Source organism: Zonotrichia albicollis, chromosome 1, assembly GCF_047830755.1.
Source record: "Zonotrichia albicollis isolate bZonAlb1 chromosome 1, bZonAlb1.hap1, whole genome shotgun sequence".
Lineage (NCBI taxonomy): Eukaryota > Metazoa > Chordata > Aves > Passeriformes > Passerellidae > Zonotrichia > Zonotrichia albicollis.
The window spans coordinates 153,723,930-153,749,552 of record NC_133819.1 but is presented as its reverse complement, the minus strand read 5'-3'; the positions used below and the strand labels follow the sequence as shown (position 1 = coordinate 153,749,552).

The 25,623-nt window shown below is 54.6% G+C and overlaps 1 protein-coding gene and 1 long non-coding RNA gene across 2 annotated transcripts; one reads left to right on the top strand and one right to left on the bottom strand.

Annotated features, from left to right (window-relative positions):
* Positions 1-958: 958 nt before the first annotated feature.
* On the bottom strand, positions 959-21,141 carry LOC102070810 (1-phosphatidylinositol 4,5-bisphosphate phosphodiesterase gamma-1). The gene is made up of 32 exons (XM_014269125.3): positions 20,265-21,141; positions 13,685-13,834; positions 13,482-13,575; positions 13,321-13,368; positions 12,509-12,593; positions 12,297-12,377; positions 12,171-12,205; positions 11,588-11,660; positions 11,392-11,493; positions 11,192-11,310; positions 11,029-11,114; positions 10,721-10,841; positions 10,463-10,631; positions 10,160-10,279; positions 9,874-9,981; positions 9,592-9,779; positions 9,204-9,404; positions 8,967-9,086; positions 8,517-8,700; positions 8,168-8,245; positions 6,909-7,012; positions 6,614-6,704; positions 5,596-5,662; positions 5,145-5,308; positions 4,933-5,029; positions 4,603-4,827; positions 3,672-3,820; positions 3,357-3,471; positions 3,090-3,251; positions 2,312-2,400; positions 2,027-2,211; positions 959-1,947 (listed from the first exon to the last, which is right to left on the bottom strand). Exons 1-32 carry the CDS (start codon positions 20,482-20,484, stop codon positions 1,896-1,898), a joined length of 3,882 nt encoding a protein of 1,293 aa, XP_014124600.1. The 5' UTR covers positions 20,485-21,141; the 3' UTR covers positions 959-1,895.
* On the top strand, positions 20,554-25,276 carry LOC141731737 (uncharacterized). Its single transcript, XR_012583697.1, has 2 exons — positions 20,554-20,692; positions 23,039-25,276. It is a non-coding gene; the product is annotated as an uncharacterized LOC141731737 (long non-coding RNA).
* The last annotated feature ends 347 nt before the right edge of the window (positions 25,277-25,623 follow it).

Below are 25,623 nucleotides of genomic sequence, written 5' to 3'. Positions count from 1 at the left end.
AATTGTGAATACACAAGTCCCTGTATGTCTGGGATGTGTGTCCCCATGGGCCCAAATCCCAATGGTTTCACATGTGTTTCCATGAGTCCAAATCCCTATGGATCTGTGTCCTAATGGCCCCAAATTCTACTGAGTTCACATGTTTCCATGGTCCAAAATCCCTTGGAATTCGTGTGTGTTTCCACGGTCCCAAAGCCCTAAGGATCCCTGAATGTGTGTCCCCATGGACCTGAATCCCTATGGACTCATGTGTATCCTAATGGACCCAAATTCTAATGGGTATTTCTGTGGACCCAAATCCCAATGGATTTGCATGTGTTTCCACAGTCCCAAAGCCCTGTGGATGGATACTGGAGTGTCTGTCCCCACGGACCCAAGTCCCTGTGTATCCAAGGTGTGTATCCCCATAGACCCAAATCCCAATGGATTCACATGTATTTCCATGGACTCAAATCCCTATGGATCTGTGTGTGTCCTAATGCACCCAAATCCCTATGGATTTGTGTGTGTCCCCATGGGCCAGTGTCCTTATGGATCTGTGTGTGTGTCCCCATGGACCCAAATCCCAGTAGATTCACGTGTATTTCCATCGACTCATGTCCTTGTGGATTCATGTGTGTCCCCATGGACCCAAATCCCTATGGACCCATGTGTGTCCCCATGGCATGGCCCTGTGATCCTGCATAGTTGTGTGTCCCCAAAGCCCTCATGCCCCCATTGCCCTGAGTCCCCACATCCTTGTACCCACTGTCCCTGTGTCCCTCTGCCTTGTGTCCTTCCTGGGCGGCCCTGTCTGCCACAGCACACCCCCAGGTGTCCCCACTGCTGCTGGGACAAGGGTGACACACTGGATCTGGGACTACCAAGCCACTTTCCAGGGGACATCACCCACTCTGGGGACCTTGAGGTGGCAGCAGAGCAGGGAGGGGGACACCAGGTCACAGCAACAGGGTATAAATATTGGCTAAATAGATTTATTTTCATACAAAGAATACACAGGTCCCCCCCTGCCGGGACACCCCGACCCCAGGGGACACCCCAAGATGTCCCCAGCCACCGTCAGGCTGGCCACCACCTCAGCTGGCTTTACTGTCAGGATCTGTCCCCATTCCCAGAGTTTGGTGACAACTCTGGGTCACCTTGGGGACATCCCTGTGTCCTCTGGGGCCACCTTGCTGCCTGTATTTACCAGGTGCCTACTCAGGGCACCCTGTCACAGGCCACTCTGCCTTGTGGGACAGCCCCAGACTTGGTCCCCTGCTCCCTTGGTCCCCTGCTGGGACACCTCTGGACATTTTGGGGTCCCCCTTGTGCCCTAATACTGTGGCTGGTACAGACACTCCCTCCCCCCACGCCATATGTACACGCTGGATAAAAGAAGAAAATACAGGTATTTATAGCAGGGGAGCAAAATACCCCCCTAACCCCCCCAGAAGTGTCCCCTGTGTCCCCATCCTGGTGCCTCACCACCAGCCAGTCCTGACACCTGTGCCCAGGATGGAGGTGGCCGGTCCTGCCCCATCCTGGGCCAGCTGGGCCCCTGTGCCTCAGTTTCCCCATCGGTCATGGGGCTGCCATGGGATGGTGGGACACTGAGAATGTTGGGTGAGGAAGAGCCACTGTGGCCACCTTGTGGGGACAAGGACGTGGCCATGAGCCCCAGGAACGTGGGATGAAGCTGGAGGCACCTGGGATTGAAGCCAGAGCGTCCCACCTCCCACCTCACCCCCGTCACAGGCACAGCTACCCAAGGCCCCCTTCCATCCCCGAATTTGTCACGCTGCTGTCACCCAGCCCTGGGCGTGGTGGGAGGTCCGGATGTGGCCACCCCACCTCCCTTTTGTGGCAGGAGAGGAGGTGGCTGGGGGAGCTCCTCAGCTCTGAGACCCTCCAGCTCAGCTGCGTTTGGTGACCATCTGCCGGTCCCTCTTCTTCTTCTCCATCAACCTGGTGGGGAGCAGGGTGGTGGCCTTAGGGACCCTCCCCAAGAGGGGCGTCCCAAAGCCACAAGGAGGGGACAACTCACTTGCGGTTGCGGACTTCAGTGAGCTCCATGAGCCGCTCCTGGGCCGCCCGGAGCTCGTCCAGGCGCTGCTGGTAGCGGGAATCGCAGCCGTTGGTGCGCTCGTAGCTGGAGACCTGGCTGGAGAGCTCGCTGGCACGGTCCCGCAGCTGCTGGATGGATGAGTAGAGGTTCTCCTCATCTTCCTCCTGCTCCAAAACAAGCGTGTGAGGCTGGTGTGGTGGGCAGGAGACACCAAAGAATTAGATCCCCTTGTTCTAGGTTTCCCAAGCTGCCTGGGCCACCTGCCTTGGCGTTGATGATTTCGATGTGGATGAGGAGGGAGGCGAGCTCCAGGTCCTCGGTGTAGCTGTTCTTCAACGGCACCGACCGATAGCCTGGACACAACATCACAACACGAGCTCAGCACCACAGCAGAGTCCAAGCCCCTCACCATGGCCGGGACCCCAGGGAGATAACAATGATGATTGAAGGGGTTTGCACTAGAAGAACTTTGGAGGTCCCTTTCAATCCAAACCCTCCACAACTTAATGATGGAGATCATGATAATGATGATGACAATGCAGGGGAGCTGGACTCCATGACTTTTAGAGGTCCCTTCCAACCCAAACCCTTCATGATTCCATGACTCATTGACTGAGATCATGATGATGACAATTGCAGGAGGGTTGCACCAGAAGATCTTTAAAGGTCCCTTCCAACCCAAACCCTTCTATGATTCCATGATCTAAGGCGGAGATGATGAAGATGATGGCTGAAAGGGATTTGGACTGGACAACCTTTAAAAGCCCCTTCCAACCCAAACTGTTCTATGATTCCATGACTCAGTGATGGAGATCATGATGACAATTTCAGGAAGGTCCCTTTCAACCCAAACCCTTCTATGATTCCATGATCTATGACATAGATGATGAAGATGATGATAGAAGGGGATTTGGACTGGATGACCTTTAAAAGCCCCTTCCAACCCAAACCCTTCTGTGATTCCATGACTATGATGGAGATGATGACGATGATGATGATGATGATGATGATGATGATGATGATGATGATGGAGAGACCATACCTGTTTTGAGGCCCTTGACAGGGAAGGTGGCTTGTGCCAAGAAGTTGGGGTCACTGAACATGTCCTCCTCATACACCACGAAGCGGAGGAAGGCAAACTCGGGGTTGTTGATATCGAAGACAAACTGCTTGAAGAGCCAGACGGGGTTGAAGCCGTTGTCGGCTGTGGGAGAGAGCACAAAATTGGGCCACATCACCCCCATGTCCTTTTAAGAGGATGACAGAGGGCAGAGTCAGGGTTGTCCCTAAGGGTGGGGACATCACTCACCTACAACATCCGTCTTGTTCTTGCTGTTGTCATACTCGGAGCCGCAAACCTCCACCTCCACGAAGGGGCACACAATGCTCCTCCCGTTCTTGGGGAGATGCCGGGCACCAAGGATCTGTGGGAGAAAGGAGAGGAAGAAGAGGGTGAGGTCTGGCCACACTGGATGAAGAAGAACTCCCAAGAGTAACAAGCTCCATGGAGCAAACAGGTAGCTGGAACAATGAAAACCACCCCTGGTTGACCCAAAAATAAGAAAGGAGTTCCCATCTTGATGGTGACCACCTCAAGGTGGTCTTGCTGTCCTTGCACACTTGCCTGCAGCTGGACTGTGATGGGCTCCACAATCTTCAGGCTGTTCTTGTCGAAGGGGTCGAAGGTCTCGTCCCTCATGATGTCCGGCTGCAGGACGTAGCCGCTGCGGCCACCGAGCATGAAGAGTGCCTGGTTCAGCTGCATCGGTTTGTCTGTGGCCATGGGGACAGAGCAGATCTGAGCATGGGGCTCAGGGACCTACCCAAGGTCCTTGGTTAGAAGGTCCTAACCTGCAAACCCAACTAAGAGCCCCCAGCTATGGTTGGAGGAGGGATGAAGATGAGTTTTGCATGAATCACCCAAGGATTGCATGGAGATATCCCCATCAGGATGAGGAAAAAGACTTGAGAGCATCCAAACCCCCCTTGTCCCCACCAGGATAAGGACAAAGGTTGGAGAGATCTTTCAAACCACCCCCTGCATCCCCATCAGGATGAGACACAGGATGGAGAGCATCCAAACCACCTCCTGTGTCTCCATCAGGATGAGGACAAAGCTTGGAAAGATCATCCAAACCACCTCCTCTATGCCTATCAGGATGAGGACAAAGCTTGGAAAGATCATCCAAACCACCTCCTGTGCCTCCATCAGGATGAGGACAAAGCTTGGAGAGATCATCCAAACCACCTCCTGTGCCTCCATCAGGATGAGGACAAAGCTTGGAGAGATCATCCAAACCACCTCCTGTGCCTCCATCAGGATGAGGACAAAGCTTGGAAAGATCATCCAAACCACTTCCTGTGTTCCCATCAGGATGAGGAAAAGGCTGAAGAGCATCCAAACCACTCATGCCCCCATGAGGATGGAGACAAAGGTTGGAGAGATCACCCAAACCACCTCCAACAAGATGACCCAGGGCAGAAGCATTGGAAATGGAAATTTTGAGACGACCTTCGGGGATGAGCCCAACAACAACCCCAGGAGCAGGATTTACCGGGCGTCTGGAAGTTGAGGGCCACGAGCTGGCTCCCACAGATCCACATGGGCAGTGGGTCATAGTTGGAGGAGTCCAGGCGCTGTCCCTTGGGGTAGATGCGGCTCAGCTGGCGGCGGTTGTACTGCAGGAACTTCTTGCCCTTGCTGCGGTTGGCGTATTTCTCCGCCTTGGTCTCGGGGAAGGAGGACATGTCCCGGTAACACGCCTTGTCCGTGCCAATCTCTGCAAGCACCAAGTGGCCATCAGGGAAGGAACGAGACCTGGATAGTTCTTCCCACCTGTCTCTTTCCACAATTCATGCCTTTATCCCGCCTCTCCAGGACTTACTGTCCTCATCGAACGGCACCGGGCGGCAATACACGACCAGCTCCGAGAGCTCCAGGGCGATCTTCTTCCTCCGCTCCATGATCTTCCCCTCTTGCATCTGCACCAGGGAAAACAGGAGCTGCAAGTCCTCCCCCAGACTCTTCCTTTGGAGATATTAGGAACAATCTCCAAGAGAAAGGGACCATCCAGCCCCATCCTCTGCATCCCCTCACCCTGGCGTCGGCGTTCTGCGTGGCCTCCCGGATCTTGGCCACCCACTCGCTGAGTTCCTCCTGCGTGTCTGCGGCCACGTCCAGTGACTGGGCTGCGTGGGACATCTGCTGGGAATGGATGGTGAAGACAAATGGTTTGGAGCTCCTCCCGTCTTTGGAGATAACTATAAGGACATCAGAGGGGGGCTTTACTCGAAGACATTCCCAACGGATGGCTCTGTGGAGCAAACGAAACCTCAGCGGTCCCGCTCCCGGGCCCCCACCAGCCCCTCCTGGCACCCCACCATCCATCAGGATCCTCCTCCTGTGGGGATCCCATTTTTTTCAATGTGTGGCTTCAGCTTTCCATGCTGAAACACGCCCTTGGAATCAAGGGAAAATGTCCCCTGAATCATCTGGACATCCCAATCCCTCCAAATTCCCCCCCAAATCCGTAAGTAGGGACACTCACCGACGTGGCAGGATGGGACATCGATGAAGCCCTTCAGGAAGTTCCCCAGGGGGCTGTTTTCTGATGACTGCAAGAGAGGAAGGAAGAGGTAAAATGGGGGAGGCCTGTGGGTTACAGGCAGCCACCACCCAGCCCACTGAGCCGGACAAATATGAGGAAAAGAAGGGAAAAATCATCCAGGAGCATCACCCCAAGAGCTGGGCTGGAGTAGGACCAGGAGCATCCCTCAGATTCTGGATAAAGGTCTGGGCTGGTACAGGGCTGGGAGCATCCCCCAGATTCTGGATAAAGGTCTGGGTTGGAACAGGACCAAGAGCATCCCCCAACTCTGTGGGACCAGGAGCATCCCCCAGATTCTGGATAAGGGTCTGAGCTGGCGAAAGGCTAGGAGCATCCTCCAGTTTCCAGGAAAGGATCCAAGCTGGAGTGTGGCCAAGATTATCACCCAGCCTCCAGAGAGAGATCAGGGCTGGAACAGGACTGGGAGCATCCTCCAGCTTATAATAAACTGTCTACGTGGGAGTGGGGCCAAGAACATCCCTCAGCCTCCAGATAAGAAGCTGGACTGGACATGGAGCACAATCATCCCCCAGCCTCAGGGTAAGGGTCTGGGCTGGAGAGGACCAGGAGCATTCCTCAGCCACTGGATAAAGATCTGGGCTGGTACAAGATTTGGAGTATCCTGCAGCTTCCAGAAAATGGTCCAAGCTGAAGTGGGGCTGGGAGCATCCCACAGCCTCTGGATAGAGATATGGGCTGTAAAAGGACCAGGAGCATTTCCCAAGTCCCAGAAATAGGTCCAAGTTGATATAGGACCAGGAACATTCCTGGATAAGACTCTGGATAAGGGTCTAGGCTGGAGCAGAACCATAAGCATCCCCCAGCCTGTGGATAAGAATCCAAGCTGGATCAGGATTGTGAGCATCTTCCAGCCTCAGAATAAGGGTCTGGATTTGGTCAAGGCTCTTGGGACCCTCCCGTGTCCTCACTCCCAGGATCCCAGAGAGGTGCCACTCACAGCCTCATCCTGCTCCTGGGTGCCGACGATCTCCTCCACGTAGTTGGCCGGGAACCAGAGCTGCTTCTTGCCCCCGTAGTCCCCTCGCCACCTGCAAGGGGTGAGAGGATCAAGGAGAGCGGACAGATTTTGGGGAGGGGGGGACAGGGGTGTCCCTGCTGCATGCGGTGCCAGGGGGTGGTCGGAGAAAGGGTGGGGGGACAAAGAAGGAGGCTGAGTTAAAACCCGCAGTGGGAATACCCGGGGTGTCCCCTCCCTCTCCCGCCCACGGTGACACCCAAGTGACAGCTCTCACCAGCCGCCGTCCTGCTTGTCCACGTTGTGGATGATGGCCTGCTTGCAGAACGACAGCTCGTCCTCCCGTTGTGCTTTGTAGTCATACAGAGCCTTCACCGTGCACTGGGGACACCGGGAGGAGGGACACGTGTGTCACCACCCAGCGCCTGGTGACACACCCAGCCCAGCCCCTTGAGCCCCCATAGCGGAGTGTGGGGGATCCTGACCCCAAATCATGGCATCACAGAATGTTATGGGGTTGGAATAGACCTTAAAGGTCATCACATTCCAACCCATTCCACCATGGGCAGAGATACCTTTCACCAGATGCTCCAAGTTCCATCCAACCTGGCCTTGGGCATTTCCAGGGAGGGACCATCCACAACTTCTCTATTCTGATGTCTCACCACCCTCACAGTAAAAAATTTCTTCCTAATATCTAACCTGAATTTCCTTCATTTTGTAACCATTACTCCTTGACCTATCTGCAGTTCCTGACAAAAAGTCCCTCTCCAGCTTCCACTGGGATGGGTTAGAGGGGACAGGAGGGCTGGAGGTGCCTGGGGTCCTGCAGGATCACCACATTCAGAGCAGATCAGGGTCCTTTTTTGGGATCCCCAGTGGTTTCTCCTGGTGCACTGAAGGGTTAATCCTCTGATATTACCAAAACCTCTGGAAAAACCCCCTCTGGGTAAAGTTTTCCTGTGTGTGACCTTACCTTGCTGCAAAGGGACCATTAAGGCAGCAGCAGCGCTGGACCATGGGATTGTAGGACCACAGGAAAGGAGCTTTAGGGCTCCAGTCCAGCCTCTTCCAGGGTTAACTCCAAAATATGTCCAGTCACAAAAACCCCCAAGCATGGAGACTGAGTCAACACCAAGAACAACCAAGTCCCAAAAACCTCTGAGGATGGAGACTGTACCACTTGGGAGCTGACCCTAGACCTGCTTTTTAAGGGTTTCCCAGTGCAAAGGGATTTCCTTGCTGTTGGGGCAAACTTCTGCCAGGTCCCTGCTCCAGGCTGGGGTCTCTCCAGCCCTGTCCCCCACCACAATGTGCCAATGCTGTCAATGGAGCTCGTACTGTCCCCAAGAGATGGTGATTTGGCTGGGTCCAGCTCCAGCATCACTTGAGGGTCAAAGAAACGGAGCACAACTCAACCATTTCTCTGGCTAGCAGTGCTGGGAGGTGTGGATGTGAGGAAGAACCACCCAGAAACCCCACCATTTGAATTGCCATATCCCACCACCTCCCCAGGACACCAGCTTGGCCCCTTACCCTGGCCATTGGCATCTTGTTGGCCTCTACGTAGAAATGAGGAGTCCGCACCTCATACAGGGCTCCATAGTCCAGTTCCTGCAAGGAGAAATACCTGAGGGGGTCACCTGGGTGCGGGCAGGGGCTATGAAGGGATGAGAGGAGGTTGAGTGGCATCTAATATCCCCTTGCAACTTGCTGGCAAAGGGAATTACGGTGGAGTTTTAATGCTGGGTGATGACAGTGGAACGAGCCTGGCCAGTTTTGGCTGGGCTCCAACCAAAATTCTGAAAGAAGGTGGAGCTGAGGATGGGGCTTGGTTTCCTATGGCACAGAACCCCCACCATCCATAATTGCTGGGAGAACTCACAGTGGTGCCCATCTTCTCCAGGGTCTCCTCGTTGATGGGGTAGCGCAGCTTCATCTTGCGGTACAGCGGGTGCTTCTCGTAGTAGCTGATGAGGTCCACGAGGCTCTCGAACTCGGCCGAGCTGCCCAGCATGAAGAGCCGCCCTTCCTGCTGGATGCGGCAGTGCTTGATCTTCCCCTCCGCCCTGGGGCCAGGAGAGATGGGAATGGGATGGGTGAGGGGTGGCCAAATCCTGGCTCCATGATGGGGATGGGCAGGAGGTGATGCTTGGGGATGCCACCAAGGTGACCACCCTGAGGATGTCACAGAGAGGGTTTCCCCTTCATGACATGTGTCCCACTGTGTCACTCACAGCAAACCCCTGCCACCTAGCTCGAGGTCACAACAGATAGGTTATCATAAATCCTCAGCTTGGCCAAGCCCAAGTGGCCTCGTGGTGGCCCCACTCACCGGAAGGAGATGGCGTACGAGTTGGGCTCGCTGCGCTTCCGCACCAGGAACGCTCCATCCCGCGGGACCCGCATCAGCATGTGCTCGGCCTGGAGACGCGTCAAGCTGGCGTGGTACCACCTGCCCAGGGAGAACATGGACATTGGGGGCTGGCATCGGCATCTCCACACCCTGCTGGGGCTGGAGGAGGCTGGGGACCCATGGGATCGAGGGGATGGGGATTGGAAGGATCCTCACTCTTTGCTCTCGTGGGCATTGGGTTGGGGCACGGGGTCGGTGAGGCGCATCTCGAACTCGTTGCAGCGCAGCGGCACCTCCCGGTAGTGGCAGATGAGGCTGTAGAGGCTGTCGAAGACCAGGTTGTCCGTCAGGTAGAACTTGGTGGCCCCAGCCTCCTGCCTCGAGTGGATCCGGCAGTGCTGCACCCGGCTGGACCTCCTGCCATGGGGTGGGAGAAAGCCACGTCAATCTGGGTCCACATCTCCACCATCCCACACTTTGGGCTACAAGCTGCACAAAAAAGTGACATTTCCCCCAAAAAAGCCATTCCAGCCACCAAACCAGGCACCGACTGGAGGGTCACCCAGGGAAGGGTGGGATCCTGCCTCCCTGCTGGAGCTCCTACCAGAAGGAGAGGGTGTAGTCGCCCACGAAGGTCTCGCTCTCGCGCACCAGGAAGGTGCCGTCCTTGCCGCCCGTCTCGGTGCAGTACTCGTGCAGCAGCTTCTCTGCAATCTGTCGCCCGTCACGGCCACCCCCGAGCTTGCCGTGGAACCACTTCTCCGTGAAGTGCAGCTCGTTGTTGTTGAACTCCTGCAAGTTCATCCCAAAGTGGGCGTTGTCACCCCGTCACCCTCCCCACGGAGCTGTCGCCTTGCCCTGTGGGCGCGTCCTGCCCCTCACGCACCTCCTTCTGCTCCACCTCCTCTTCATCCTCGTTGAACTGGTAGCGGGATGTCTCCTCTGAGTAGTAAATCTTGTTGCTTGTCAGGACAAAATAATGAGGGCTCCAGGTCTGGGAAGGAGGAAGAGCATTGGTGGGGTGAGGAAGAGGATGACATGGACAGATGGAGCTTTGGGATGGGGTTTTTAATCCCTTTCTTCCCCCTCACAGCATCACAGTGGTCTAGGAGAGCCCATCCCAAACCCCACTGTCTGACAGGTCCCACTTAGCCCCTCAGGGCCTCACTTACATGGTCGATGGGGTCTTCAAGGTAGAGAATTCCATTCTTGATGGAGTTGCTGATGTCGTTCTCTGAGTAACTGGCGGTGGAGACCTCCTCGTACAGGTTCCCTTCAACCAGTTTTTTGTGCTGAGAGACACCCAGGGAGAGGAGCTCAGTGATGGCCATGGGTCACACTGACCTCCCAACCCTCAGGATCAACCTCCCACAGGTGCCTTCCCACCATCCCTTGTTGCTCTTGACCATATCTTGGTGTAGAACCCGACACAATCTGTGCCCCTCCTGCAAAGAGAGGTTTTGCCTGCTCCACACCTTGATTAGAATTTTCTTCTTGAGCTGGGTGGGTGAGGGCAACTCATCGGCGTTGATGTCCACTGGCTTGGTGAGGAGCATGTCCCCAAAAACCTTCTTGAAGTGGCAGGCCATGTTCCTCTGCTGGACAATGCTGCAGTGGTCTTCGATGGAGAGGATGATGGGGAACCTGGAGCAAGCAGGTGGAATGGTGGCCTCAGATGAAGGTGGGGGAGATTTTCCCAGAATTCAGAGGTCGTTGGGGGAGCTGGGGCTTACTCAGAGGTGACGAAGGCGTGCTCCTTGATGGTGTGCAGCACATCCAGGAATTTGATCTTGGAGGTGAGCGTGTGGCCGTGGTAGATGATGGGGAGATCGTCCGGGCCGTCCCAGCAGTCCACTGAGAAGGAAAACCCCTTGGTTAATTCATGTTTGCCACCAACTACATGCTAGAAACCATTTTTTTGAGCACCCAAATGACAGGGAAAGATCCTCTGCCCTGGTGGCATGGGATGGGGGCAGGGAATGGTCTGTTTGATGGGACATGAGGAGTTCCAGCATCCCTATGAAGGGCTGGAGGGACTCACACTCGATACAGCGGCAGCCCATCCGCAGGCACCGGGCGTATGCCTCCAGGGAGGACTCACTGGAGAACTGGTCTCCTGTCAGGTACCTGCAGAGGAGAGAAAAGGATGATGGGATGCTCATGGATGTCCCTGAGGAACGCCCATGAGAGGGAAAATTCCTTACGTGTTGTGGGATGAGGAGATCCAGTACTGGGACAAGGGGTGGTTCATCTCCTCAGGCACCACACGCTCGTACTTAGCATCCATCACCATGTTTTCCTTGGAGAAGAGGTATGTGAGGAACTGGCAGGGGGAGAAACAGAGAGGTCAGAGCCTGATGGTGCCGGGGAGATCCCTGTGAGGACACTGTGTGGGGCCACCCACCTCATCCAGCTGGAAGGAGGGCTCCGACGCGTCATTGGAGCTCTCCTTGAGGTAGGAGCACATGTAGTCCCGCACCACGCCCACGTCACTGGCCCACGATTCCTGGGATACAAACATGGCTGTTGTTAGGGGGGGAACTGGGCTGGAGCATCCCATGTGGGCTCCTTAGGCTGCAGAGGTCTCAGGGAAGCCCCACCTTCTGGTCATGCAGCAGGAACTTCTGGAAGTCGTAGAGGGACACTTGGCACAGCTCAGGGCGGTCCACATTCCTGGGACAAGGAGCAGCCACCAGTGAGGAGCAGGAGAATGAGTTGGGATAGATCCCATGGCAGAGTTGAGGCAATCAGTGCCCATCTGCAGCTCAGCCTCCCCATGACCCCCATTCTCACCAGTCCATCCACCCTGTGACTGGGAGAGGCTGGCAGCAGCTGGAATCTGCTGCGTTGTCCAAGGATATTGTGAGATGGGCAGGGTGACATGTCCCTACATCCCTGGCAGCCATCCCATCTCCCATCCCTGCTCACCCCTTCTCCCATTCCTGCTCCTATCCTTGCTTCCATCCCAGCTCCCATCATTGCTCCCACATCCCTTCTGCACCCATATTCCCATCTCTACTCCCATCACTGCTTCTATCCCCTCTCCCATCCCTGTTCCCATCCTCTATCCTATTCCTTCTCCCATCCCCATCCCCATTCTCTTCTCTGCCCCACAGCCTGGCTTTTCCCACTTTACAGATCCAACTCTTGGAATATTGACTGCGATGGGAGCTGGGATCTCACCGCAAGGGGAAGGAGAGCTCCAGCTGCTCAATGACCTGGAAGGCAGACAAGGGGTCCAGGCTTAGCTGGAGGGGGACACATCCCACCAGGATGGGGATATCTGGGAGGCCAAACCATGGATCTTACCGACTTCTGGGCATCAAACATCAGGTTTTTGTAGAACTGGATGAAGTGGGAGAAAGTCATCTCATTCCTGGCTTCCACTTCCTGCGGGAGACAGGGCTGGATGAGAGTGGGGCCACTCCATTGGAACCAGGGACCACCATGGTGGCCCCAGCCCATGTGGTGCAGGTTGAAGAGCATTTCCCTCATGGCTGGGATGTCCAGAGGGTCCTTACCACAAGTTTATCCCGCAGGAATCTCATGTTGGGAACACGATAGTTGACCTGGGGCAGCATCGCCTTCAGGTCCTTCACTGTGATGCTGCCAGAGGGAAAACCAGAGTCAGGGTACTGCCAGATTCCTGGATGAGTCTCAGCTCCCAACAGCAAGGGTCCCACCCCAAATGTTGGTGCCTGGCATAGGGATCCCACCCTCCTGGCCTCTGGATCCCTGCAGTGGCACAGGACCCAGGGAAACTGTGGATGTCTCATTCTGGAAGGTGTCCAAGGACAGGTTGGATGGGGCTTGGAGCAACCTGGTCTAGTGGAAGGTGGAACTGGATGATTTTTGATGTCCTTTCCAACTCAAACCATCCCACGATTCCATGTTTCTGAGATCAATTATGTGATGGCTGGCATGAGTGTGAGTAGAGGGACAAGGAGAGGAAGTGCATACAAGAACAAACTGGGCACTCTTAAGGAATCATCCTACTTGGAGGTGATGCCCATTCCCATTCCCATAATAATTTAAGTCCATATTCCCTTTGTTTTGGAGTTTTCCTGTCTTGGAAAGGTAATTATGGCTTAATGGCCTGGCCTCTCTGGCACTGGTGAAAATGTGGCACTGGGATGGGTCCCAGTGGTCCTCACAGTCACAAGGATGTGACCTGCACCCAATCTCTGATTTTTGGCGCCTTCATGCATCCCAAAAACCCTGGTGCTCCCTTGTCCCACAAACCTCACCCCTAGCCTGGCTCAACATCCAGATTTGGGATGCAACAGGGGGATTATGGTTCTGTCCAGCTGAACCCACCGTGCTGGTGGCTCACCTGCCTTCCCTGGCCCGGTCCATCCCATCAAACTGCTTCCGTAGCCACCTGGGAAGGAAAGGATGGACAGACAGTGCTCAATCCCAAAGAGGCCCAAGCCCAGGGCACGTTTTCTTCCCAAAACAGGGACCAGGAAATGGGACCTGCTGGTCCTTCCTCACCTCTCGATCTGCAGTGGGGTCTGGGCTCTCTGGGTGTCAGCCACCAGCCAGTTGAGCCCCGTTATCCATAGGTTGATGTCCTCCTCGCAGAAAGCTGTTGGAGGAAGAGGAGGGCGATGAGGTTGGGATGGGGATGATGGGATGTTGGGAAAGGGGTGGGACCCCAAGGATGGACACAGGGAATGGGGAAGGATCCAACTCACCAGCCACACTGAGGGTCCGCAGCCTGAAGTCCATCCCGTAGAGGATGATGAAGCACATGGTGAAGTCCAGCTTGCGAGCGTCCTCGGGGTAGCGCTCGAAATCCCGGGAATTTTTCCCCAGGCGGATCTCCTTGATCTCCCGAATGTCGACTGCGGGGAGAGAGGAACACGAAACTGTCCCCTGCCACCACAGCCTCATGTGAGTGGTTCAGGGAAGTGGGAATTCCAGGGGGACATGAGTCCTCTGGAGAACCTTGTTGCCAGGATGGGATACCCTCAGGAGTGCGTGATGGAATTATGGAATTGTAGGTGCTGTGGCCACGTGGCTTTGAGGGTGACATGTCCCCAGTGTCCTCCAGTGATGTGCAATGGCATCATGGGTAAGGCATGTCCATTCAGGGAACCATGATCCCAAGATGGGATGTCCCTGTGGCACTGCCCATTGGAGTGGGATGGCACCAGGGTGTCATGGCCTTGTGTCCTCTAGGGATCTGTGTCCCAGGATGTCCCCAGGACGGGGTCCTTGCAGTGTTGCTACAGCTGTGTGTGAAGACCAGGATGACACAGTCACGTGTCCTCCAGGGATCTGTATCCCAGGATGTCCCCAAGATGGGGTCCCTGTAGCTGTGTGAGAGGACCAGGATGACACAGCCACATGTCCTCCAGGGATCTGTGTCCCAGGATGTCCCCAGTATGGGGTGTCCCTGCAGTGCTGCGGCAGCTGAGTGCACCACCATGGATGCCATGGCCACATGTCCTCCAGGGAATTGTGTCCCCAGGATGGGCTGTCTCCATGGCACTGCCCATTGGGGTGGGATGGCATCAGGGTGTCATGGCCTTGTGTCTTCCAGGGATCTGTGTCCCAGGATGTCCCCAAGATGAGGTCCCTGCAATGCTGCTACAGCTGTGTGAGAGGACCAGGATGACACAGCCACGTGTCCTCCAAGGATTTGTGTCCCCAGGATGGGCTGTCTCCATGGCACTGCCCATTGGGGTGGGATGGTATCAGGGTGTCATGGCCTTGTGTGTTCCAGGGATCTGTGTCCCAGGATGTCCCCAAGATGGGGTCCCTGTAGCTGTGTGAGAAGACCAGGATGACACAGCCACGTGTCCTCCAGGGATCTGTGTCCCAGGATGTCCCCAAGATGGGGTCCCTGTAGCTGTGTGAGAAGACCAGGATGACACAGCCACGTGTCCTCCAGGGATCTGTGTCCCAGGATGTCCCTAGGATGGGGTGTCCCATGATGTCCCCAGTATGGGGTGTCCCTGCAGTGCTGCTGCAGCTGAGTGCACCACCATGGATGCCATGGCCACGTGTCTTCCAGGGAATTGTGTCCCCAGAATGGGCTGTCTCCATGGCACTGCCCATTGGGGTGGGATGGCATCAGGGTGTCATGGCCTTGTGTCTTCCAGGGATCTGTGTCCCAGGATGTCCCCAAGATGGGGTCCCTGTAGCTGTGTGAGAGGACCAGGAGGACACAGTCACGTGTCCTCCAGGGATCTGTGCCTCAGGATGTCCCCAGGATGAGGTCCCTCCAATGCTCCTGCAGCTGAGTGACAACACCATGGATGCCACGGAGAAGTCTCATCCAGGGATGTGTGTCCCAAGGACAGGGTGTCCCTGCAGCCCTGCCTCCCTGTGCCCGGTGGCCCCCAGCCCTGTGTGTCCTCCAGGAACTCGTGTCCCCAGGACGTGGCATCCCAGCAGCGCTGCCCACTCTTTTCCCAGCTTTGTGGCTGCCACGCATCCTCCAGGCTCATCCCACCCCATCCCAACCAGCAAATCTCCAGCCACCTTGTCGTCCCCAAGCCAGACCCTGCGCTGGGATAGGCTGAGCTCGTGTTTTCCTTGGAGAACTCTTCCCAAAAGTGGCAATTTGGGGCCCTGGCAGCTGGGACTGCAGGGCGTTGCTTTCCTGCTGCTCTGCTCCCTCATTATCCCGCTAAATAAAGCTCCAACAGCGGCGGCAGGGCCGGGTTTCCGGACCACGCTCTTCCTCACTGCTACTCCACCAAGGGACATTTCCAGTTTTCCCAGTGGACACATCCCACTGGGAGCAAGAATAATAACATAATATTAGGAACAACACACAAAATTGTTCTTGATCCCACAACCGTCACCCCCCAGTCAGATTTGCCCTCTGGGAACAAGCCACCAACACCGGAAAGGGCTTTGTGTGACCCAGGGCGGCCGGACCACCTCGCCAGGGGTATTGTCCTGCCGAGGAAATGGGTCATTTCCCGGAGAATTTCCAGCCCGGCTGCGTTTCCGATGTGGTGGTGGAGAAGGCTGCAGACGTGCCTTGGTGGAAACCCTCGGCCGAATCCGAAGCGGGGGGATCCAAAGGGGAGAGAAAAGCTGAATGCAGGGAGGAATACGGGATGGGGGGAGGAATCGGGCTCATTAAGCAAGAAAAGAGGGGAAGAATAGTTTTTCTTGGCGGAAAAGCTCCGGAAAACAGTGGAGGCTTTATCCAGCCTTCTTTTGCTGGATGAGCGCAAGCCAAATTTCACGAATCAGGGTGGGATTTTAGCACAAGTGACACAGAAGAGCTCTGCACCCCAGCACGAGCTTTGTTTTGGGACAAGATTCTCAAGGAAAGAAACTCAGTTGTCACTGCATGGCTCCCATGGCTCAGAGCAAACCTTCTTCCATAAGAACAGGCAGATTTTGGGGATAAAAATGGGTTTATAGGTTAAAAAGCAGCGACTCGACCCCAAACCTGCCCATCCACAGGGTGCCAGGGAGTGGTGAGGAGCCAGTGGCTACCATGGCTTTGCTAACAACTGGCAATGCTGTTACTCCTTGGATTTAACTCCTCCAGGACCTGGCCTTGCACCTGAACTCTGGGAGCCATTCCTAATTCCAGGAATGGTTTGTGTTGGAAGGAACATTAAAGATCATCTCATTCCAACCCCTGCCATGGGTAGGGACACCTTCCACTATCCCAGGTTGCTCCAAGCCCTGGCCTTGGACACTTCCAGGGATCCAGGAGCAGCCACAGCTTCTCTGAGCAATCTGTGCCAGGGTCTCAGCACCCTCCCAGGGAAGAATTCCTTCCCAATATCCCACGTATCCCTGTCCTCTGGCAGTGGGAAGCCACTCCCTGTGCCCTGTCCCTCCATTCCTTGTTCCAAATCCCTCTCTAGCTTTCTTGGAGCCCCTTTAGTCACTGGAAGGGGCTCTGAGGTCTCCCTGGATCCGTCTTTTCTCCAGGCGGGACATTCCCAGCTTTCCAGAGCAGAGGGGCTCCATCCCTTGGAGCATCTCCATGGCTTCCTCTGGACTCACTCCAGCATCTCCATCCTGCTCTTGGACCCCAGCGCTGGAGGCAGCTCTGCAGGTCTCAGGGGCAGAGGGCAGAATTCCCATTTTCCTGCTGCCTGCGCTGTGTGATGAACCGAGGACATGGGGAATTTCTGGGCTGCCAGCAGCAATTTTTCACCCACTAACACCTCAAATCCTTCTCTCCCAGGGCAAACAGCCCATTCCCATGGAAAACCAGGGGAAAAGGGAGCGGCGAGGGGCTGCACAATGCACCCGAGCAGCAGCTTCCTGGAAACCACATCTGCAGCGGATTTGCCTCGATCCTGTCAGAACTCTGTCTCCAAACTCCTCCCTGCATTGTCTCCATTGTCCTGGGCGATTAAAACACTCTGGAAGTCGGTTCCAGCTGCGAAAACCCCTTTTCTTTTCTAATGCAAAGCGAGCGGCGTGGTGCAAAAAAAAAAAAAGATTTGGAATGGTGGGGAGATGATGGAGGAGCAGGTTCTGCCCAGTGGGATTTTAGGGATGCTGAGAGCCTGGGAGATTTTTTTCAGGTGTTAAGAGGGAAGCAAAGGGGTTGGAGGGAATGGTTGTGCTGGGAATTCCTGCTGGCCTGGGCACTGGGGTCATCCCTTCTTGCAGGATGTGGCAGCTCAGACCCTCCTGGACAGGGGAAATTGGAAAACCGTGTCCTGCCGGGATCCTGTGGTGTGGTTTAAAAACCAAAATAAAATATTTCCTCCTTGTCCAACAGTGATAAATCCCAACTGGATTTTGTCCTCCCAAAAAAAGTCCTAATTCCAATTATTTGCCATTAACAAGGCTGGAGGTGTCATCAAACCACCTCTCCAAAATCCTCTTGGATTTTTCACGCTGCCTTCACCCCCGTTTCCTTTCATTTCTTGTAAAAATCCTTTTTTTGGGGGCTGTTTTCCACCAGATTCCTTGCACTGGGAACTGGGGTCTGCTGAGGGCAACGAGTTGGAAGCCCTCCAGGATGAGGTTAATTTTGGAGGCCATGCTCCAGGCATTCCCAGGCATGGACACGATCCCAGGCATGGACACACGGACACGCGTCCAGAGGCTGCTTAACAAAGCGTGTAATTATCCTGGGGGTCCAGGGGAGAGCCAGGATCCGTGTCCTGGCCCTGACAGCCCCTAACAGAGACATCAGCACTTCCCACTAATCCCTCTGGTTTGAAGGGGGGGATTTAAAATGGTCTGGGCAGGCGTGAGGTCTGGGAGATCCCAATGCTTCCATAAAATCAGAGAGAGTGGGAAGAGAGGGATGGAGCAGGGGGTGAGGATGCTTCAGCCCAGCACCAGGATGGGGATTTCTCTCACTCCAGACTAGGAAACGGGAATGGTGGGATGGGATGGCAGGATTGCACATTTCCAGAAGGATTTTCATCCTTTTTTCATCCTTCTGGATGACCTTGGAGGATGCCTACTCATTCCTATGGGGGAGATTGAGCTGTTGTATGGGAAAAGACAGATCCTAAAGCTCCAGAGGGGAAACTGAGGCACAGCATGGGAGCAACCTGAGATCCTGACCTGGCAGTGCACGGAGCTTCCGTGAAAAAACAAGGAGCTGGAAATGCATTATTTCCATGACTGGATAACAAGTTCCTCTCCATGAGGATCTAAAATACCTCTCCAAAACTGGGTGCCCTTCCTCCCATCACCTTCTGCTCCCACAGATCTGCTCCTGTATCCAGAAAGTCCAGAGAAACATGGATCCTGCTCATGCCTGTGCTCAGCTCTGAGTGCCACCCTCCTTTTCCTGGCTCAAATCTGGAATTCCACCTTGGGATCAGCACCTCCAAGCAGGAGCTGAAGCTTCCTGAGGATTTTGCTGTATCTTGCAGAGAATCAGGAGTAGGTGGTGATTTTTTAGGGGGGGTCATTGGTGATTTTGGTACCTCCCAAACCTCTGGGGTGGGTTTTGCCATCACCCAGGTGAGGTGATATTCCAAAACTGATTTCCTTCCCTGCACAGGGATGTGGGATGAGGTGATGGTGTAGCTTCAAGGCACCCCAATCTTCCTTCAACTGGATTTTTTTAGCTCAATTAAAGCTTTGAGGTAATGAGCACCAAGACATGGAGCCCCAACAATTCCCACTGTTGGGAGGACATCCCAACAACCTCCTAACCACCACATGGAAGGGTGATTTTTATGGATTCTCCAGTGGGGTTTTGGGGTTAAAAAAGCACCATGAGCAGGAACAGGGATGGCCATTCTTTTCCCTCCTTGCCAGGGAGGACATACATCCATGGGGATGAAACAGAAGCAGCTTGATCCCACAGAACAACTTCCAAGGTGGGATGGAGGAGGTGAGGGATGCTCAGCCCAGCAGCTCTTGCTTTATGGGAATCACCCCGTGTCCAGACACCCTGACAAGGTAGGACATTCCATAGGGGTGAATATCCCACTGGGGTAGGACATTCCATAGGGGAAAACATCCCACCGTGGTAGGACAACCCCCTGTGGCCAGGAATTCCACAACCAGTCACCCCTCCATGGCAGAACACACCATCCCATCCAGGCACCCCAAAAACTGTCACCCCACTACTGTAGGACATCCCACTAAGATCAAGCACCCTATAACCAGTTACCCCACCATGGAAGGACATCCCAACACAGCCAGGAACCCCGCAACCCGTTACCCCACCACGGAAGGATATCCCAACACAGCCAGGAATCCCATAACCAGTTACCCCACCATGGAAGGACATCCCAACACAGCCAGGAACCCCATAACCCGTTACCCCACCACTGTAGGTCACCTCAACAGACCCAGGCACCCCACAAGCAATTACCCTACCACTGCAGGACACCCCAACACAGTCAGGCACCCCACAAACAGTTTACCCCATCATGGCCGGGAAACCCAGTATGCCCAGAACCCCCCCCAGGGCTGTAGGACACCCCAACAGACCCAGGCACCCCACAAGCAATTACCCCACCACTGTAGGACATGCCACAAAACCCAGGCACCCCAACACATCCAGCACTCCACAATCGCCCCCCTCACTACAGTAGGACCTCCCAACACATCCAAGCACCCCACAACCACTTACCCCACTGTGGCAGGGCACCCCAACACGCCCAGAACACCCCCAGCCAGTCACCCCAATTCTGCTCAGCATCCCACCAGCACATCCCCAGCCCCCCAACGCCGCTGCCACTGATACTCGCCTGTCCCCTCAATCCTCCCTGTCCTCCCAATCCTCCCTGTCCCCCCCAATCCTCCATGGTCTCCCCAGTCATCCCAGTCCCCCCTAATCCTCCCTGTTCCCCCGATACTCACTGTCCCCCTCCACCTTCTCGGGCGTCCGGCTCCAGATGATCTGGCGCGTCTCCAGCTTCACCTGGAAGGTCCTTCTCTCCGGCCTCTGCGACTTCTTCTGGTAGAACAAGGTGAGGACGGTGCCCATCTCCAGGCAGCGCAGGATCCTGCCCATGTCCCCCGGCTCCATCCTGGTGTCCTCCAAGAAGCCATTGACGCTGTTGTGCCTGGCCATGGACATCTTCACTGCTCGGCCATCGCCCGGCGGAGCCGCACAGCCGGGATTGTCTCATGCAGGAGAGGACGGAACCAAAGGGCCGAAAGCTTCCCCTGGGGATTTTTCTGGGATCGCCCCGGGCGTGGGTTTTCCTCTACGGACGAGCGGAGCACGGGCAGGACGCGCAGCCTCCGGGATTGGCGACAGCGGGGAGGAAAAGGCCGGGCTGGAGGTACCGTGACCTTCGTGTCACCAAGGCTGGATCCGGCCCTGGCGCTGGCATCCAGCGGCGCTGGGAAGAGACAACGCCGGCCTTGCTCGCGGATGAGTTTTTGGATGTGGGGAGGAGGAAAAAAATCCAGCCCCACAGAAAAAAAAAAAAAAAGGCAAAAAAAAAAAAAAAGCCAAGTCACCCCAAAAGTGATGGTGGTGAGGTGGCAAAAATCCTCCTCCTTCCTCCCTCTCTCCCCGGCCTCCGGGCCGAGCGGGGCCGGGGTTTGGGAATGGGGTGTCGGGAGGTGTTGGGGAAGGTTTGGGGAGCAGCGGGATGGCGGTGGGAAGGGATGTGGGATGCAGGGTTGGGGTGGTCGGAGGTGGGTGGGGAGGTGGGATGGGGGGGAAGGGGAGGGGGTTCCCACAGCCCGCCCGCCCGCCGCCCCTTTTTTTTTTTTTTCCCTCTGTTGCTCCTTAATTTCGGGCTGATGAAATGGACGCCCGGAGGAAACTGCAATCACACATGGCCGGAAAGAGATCAGAAAGGAATTTAAAAAAAAAAAAAAAAAGATCTTGGAGAAAGGAAAATGCGAGCCGGGGGAGGAGGAGGGGGGGTGTTTGTGTGGAAAAGATGGCTGAGGGTGACATCTAGAGGAATTCCAGATGGGAATCGCATTTGGGGGTGGGGGGGTGTCCCAGCACAGGGGGCACCCTGGGATGGGGCTGCATGGGTAGAAAAGTGGGGGGATTTTTTGGGGGAAAAAAGGGGTTAAAGGAAAGCAGCTGCCGTGGGTTTAGTTCCTGGCTGTCCCTGAGCTGAGCCGGGAATGAAGTTCCAGGAGGGATCGGGATTGGAGTCACTTCTGTCATGAGTTTTGTCCAGCCTCAGCTCGATGGGAAGTGCAGGGTGGAGATGGAACATATGGGGAGGGAAGGCAGCAGGGCACAGGGGTTGGTGTCACAGATGTCACAGTGTCACAGCCCCTGTTTTGTCCCTTTGATGGATTCTGAGTGGGAAAAGAGCAGCTGGTGCTCTGGGAATTGTGCAGGGATTTGAGGGAGGCAGAGGGCGAGGGGGGACCCAGCTGGTGCTCTGGGAATTGTGCAGGGATTTGAGGGAGGCAGAGGGTGAGGGGGGACCCAGCTGGTGCTCTGGGAATTGTGCAGGGATTTCGGGGAGGCAGAGGGTGAGGGGGGACCCAGCTGGTGCTCTGGGAATTGTGCAGGGATCTGGGGGAGGCAGAGATTGAGAGGAGACCTGGGTGGGCAGGGGATTCTTTCCTGGCTCCATGCTTTGGGAATTTGGACCAGGAGGGGATTTTGTGGTGCTGGCTCTCTTGGGGAATATTTGGGATCCTAGTGATGGATGCTACAGGAGATGCTGATCCAGTGATGGACATTCAAGAACTTGGGGATCACAGTGATGGAGGTTCAGGAATCCAGAGATCCATGTCCCAGGCTTATCCCACAGTGTGGGCAGGAGGAAAAGAGAGAATTCTGTCCATCTGCCCTGCTCAGGTGAGACCCCACCTGCAGAGCTTCCTCCAGCCCTGGGTTCCAAGAGCAAAAGGATGTGGAACTGCTGGAGCAAATCCATAGGAGGCCATGGAGATGCTCCAAGGGTTGGTTGGAGCCCCTCTGCTCTGGAGCCAGGCTGGGAGATCTGGGAATGTCCAGCCTGGAGAAGGGGAACCTCCAGGGAGACCTCAGGGCCCCTTCCAGTGCCTGAAAGGGCTCTAGAAGAGCTGGAGAGGGATTTGGGACAAGGGATGGAAGGGACACATGGAATGGCTTCCCACTGCCAGAGGACAGGGATAGATGGGATTTAGGAAGGAATTCTTCCCTTTGAGGGTGGTGAGGTTCTGGAATGGAATTCCTAGAGAAGCTGTGGCTGCTCCTGGATCCCTGGAAGTGTCCAAGGCCAGGTTGGATGGGGCTTGGAGCAACCTGGGATAGTGGAAGGTGTGGGAAGGGTCTGGAACTGGATGCCCTTCAAAAATCCCTTCCAATCCAAATTGTTTTGTGATTCCATGACTCCAGTGGGGCCGGATGGCGTGGAGCCAGTTTGCTCCACCTGGAAGTGACTCAGTGAGGATTGGGATATTTAGGATTTTACCCATGCAGAGAGAGTTGCAGAGAGAGAGAGATCTTCATCTTTCCACTGTCTGCCTGCAAATCTCCACTTCCCCAAAGAACTTGTGGACATACAGAGTGGAAAGGAGATCGCGAAGGGATTTTATTTTCCTTGCTTTGTCCATGAATTAACTTCTGTTTCCCCCCCCTCCTCTGGAGCAGAATAAGCTTTTGTTCAGGGCAATAAGCTGCAGAGATAGTGGCTGCTTGTGTTTATGTTTTCCATTTCCAGGCAAATCCCATTTCAGATCCCCCCTGAACGCCAGGCTGGGAACTGAACATCCCGATCGGAGCGAGCTGCGGTGGATGGAGGATCAGAATAGAAGATTGTTTTTCCACATGGGGCTGAGCAGCCGGGCTTTGGCTTCTGATGTCCATCCAAAACACGTGGGTGGGGAAGGAATGCTCTGTTTTCAGTCAGCAATGGAATCACTGGTTTAATTTTAGCCTCTCCGGAGCAAAGCTTGGAGAAAGGAGTTCCCAGAGCAAAGCACCCTATGGAAGCTGGAAGGGGAAGAGGAGCTGGAGTCTCCATGTGGCCCCCAGGAATAGCGGTGTGCCCCCAAGCTGGTGCTGCTGAGCACCCAAAATTCATGGTTCTTCTTAAAAACCTGGATGTGACTCATCTGTGCAGGTCAGGAGAAGCGCTGGGATATCGTGGAGCTGTTGGGAAGACATGGAGAAGCCATGGATGTGCCAAGCTCCATCAAAAGGCGCCCCACCAATACACAAGGAGCTTCAGTGGGTGAAATGTCAGGGAAAAATTGGTCCCACGAGGAATCCAGCAAGTTGAATTCCCTCTGTGACTTTTGGATGTGCATCAATCTGTTTTCCTGAGTGATGCTGCCCACAGAACTCCAGAGATCCAGCTGGGAGAGGAACGAGGTAAAAAACAAAACAAAACAGAAAGGTCTCAAAAATTCACTTCCTTCTTTCTTGAACATCCTTCCCTCTCATCCAGGGCTTGCAAGGAGCATCTGAGGCCACTTTCTCCTTAGCTTTTCCAGCAAAAGCCACGGCTCAGATTGTCAGGAAGTTTGTTTTTCCTCCCTTTGGTGCTGTTGTGAAATTTTCTGAAACCAAAAGGATTTGCAAATGTTTTTTGACAGGAGCACTGGAGCAGGAGGTCCTGCGAGGTGGGAATTTTGCAATGGCAGCTGGTGGTGTAACTGCATTAAATTGGGATAAAATCAGATCCCTGGATGGCCACATGCTCCTGGAAGAGCTCTGCTGAGCAATGCTGACACCATCCAAAACATACTCCTAATCCAAATATTTACAATTGGCAGTGTATGGATTTTTTTCCCAACCCTTCCAAGCAGGGAAAAGTCCAAGGCCCAAGCACCTGGGGAGCAAAGTCCTCTCCCCTTCACAGCTGAAGTTGGATCAATAGTGATTTTTTCACATGAACAAATATTTTTGGGAATTCTGCCATGGTTTCCTGGTGGATTGATTCTGTCCCTTAGAATTGGCAAGGGAAAAGCCATGTTTCCATTGTCAGGATATGGTGGAGTCATATCAGAATCATGGAATGGTTTGGGTTGGAATGAGCCTTAAAATTCATCCAGTTCCACACTTTGCCATTGGCAGGGACACCTTCCACTAGACCAGGCTGCTCCAACCTGGCTTTGGACACTTCCAGGGATGGGACAGCCACAGCTTCTCTGGGAATTCCATTCCAGAACCTCACCGCCCTCACAGGGAGAAATTTCTTCCCAGTATCCCATCTAACCAGCAGGAAGCCATTCCCTGTGTCCTGTCCCTCCATCCCTTGCTCCAAGTACCTTTCCAGCTTTTCTGGAGCCCCTTCAGGCACTGGAAGGGGCTCCAAGGTCTCCTGGATCCTTCCCTTCTCCAGGCTGGACATTCCCAGCTGTCCCAGGCTGGTTCCAGAGCAGAGGGGCTCCAGCCCTTGGAGCATCTCCGTGGCCTCCTCTGGATCTGCTGCAGCATCTCCGTGTCCTTCTGCTGTTGGGGAACCCAGAGCTGGATCCTGTGAGTCCCTGTGGTTTCCTTTCCTCACTCAGTAAAGGAAACTCATTTTGCCATAGGATGTCACAGCCCTCACGATCCCATTCCCACAGAGCAGAGGATTTAGGACATTTTTGGGTTAATTGATTTGTGGCTGAGGTTTTAGATCCATGATTGGTCCTTCTGCCTCCATGGAATTGCCAAATGAGCCATCCTGGATTCAGTGGCTGAACAAAGAGGAGAAAGAAGAGGATTTGTTCTCTGTCCCCACTTGAAATACCTTGGAAAAGAATTCCTACTGGGAGTGACAATGACATGGAAGCACAGAGATCATCCCTCTGGTTTCTTCCTTTCCCAAACACGTGGATTCAGGTCTGTGTGCAGCTTCTGCGCTGACAGTGCCACTGGAGGCAAGAAACATCCCCAAAAAAACAGACAACACACAAAAAACAAGCACCCACTCAATAAATGACAGCAGCTTTTCCTTTAGGATCCTACAGCCATTTCTTCTCCCATTCCGGACATTTTCCTCTCTGTTTTCCATCTAACCCAGGAGACATCTCCTTCCCTTGAGCTCTCCTCTGGAGTCTTGCTGTTATCAGCAAAAAAATGTGAGTTGAGAGTTTGCTTGCCCTTGGGAAGTACTTTTTTTTCCCCATTGGAGTTAAAATAGGAAAAACATTTTGTTGAAGAAGCAAATTTCTTCAGTGATAAATAACTGCCGATCTCCTCTTGGAACTGGGGCTGTGTCCATGGATTTCTGTAGGAATGGTAGAAGGGTTTTTGGTAGGGCCTGGAATGACAGGATGAGGGGTAATGGATTTTAAAAAAAGGGGGAGAGGTTTA

What these genes read in the sequence shown, in the direction of transcription:
- LOC102070810 (XM_014269125.3), bottom strand. Translation starts at nt 20,484, where the DNA reads ATGTCCATGGCCAGGCACAACAGCGTCAATGGCTTCTTGGAGGACACC. An exon ending in TGGAGAAGATGGGCACCACT is followed by an intron (nt 8,246 to 8,516) that starts GTGAGTTCTCCC and finishes TTCTCCTTGCAG; the next exon opens with GAACTGGACTATGGAGCCCT. An exon ending in CCCAGGAGCAGGATGAGGCT is followed by an intron (nt 5,663 to 6,613) that starts GTGAGTGGCACC and finishes CCTCTCTTGCAG; the next exon opens with TCATCAGAAAACAGCCCCCT.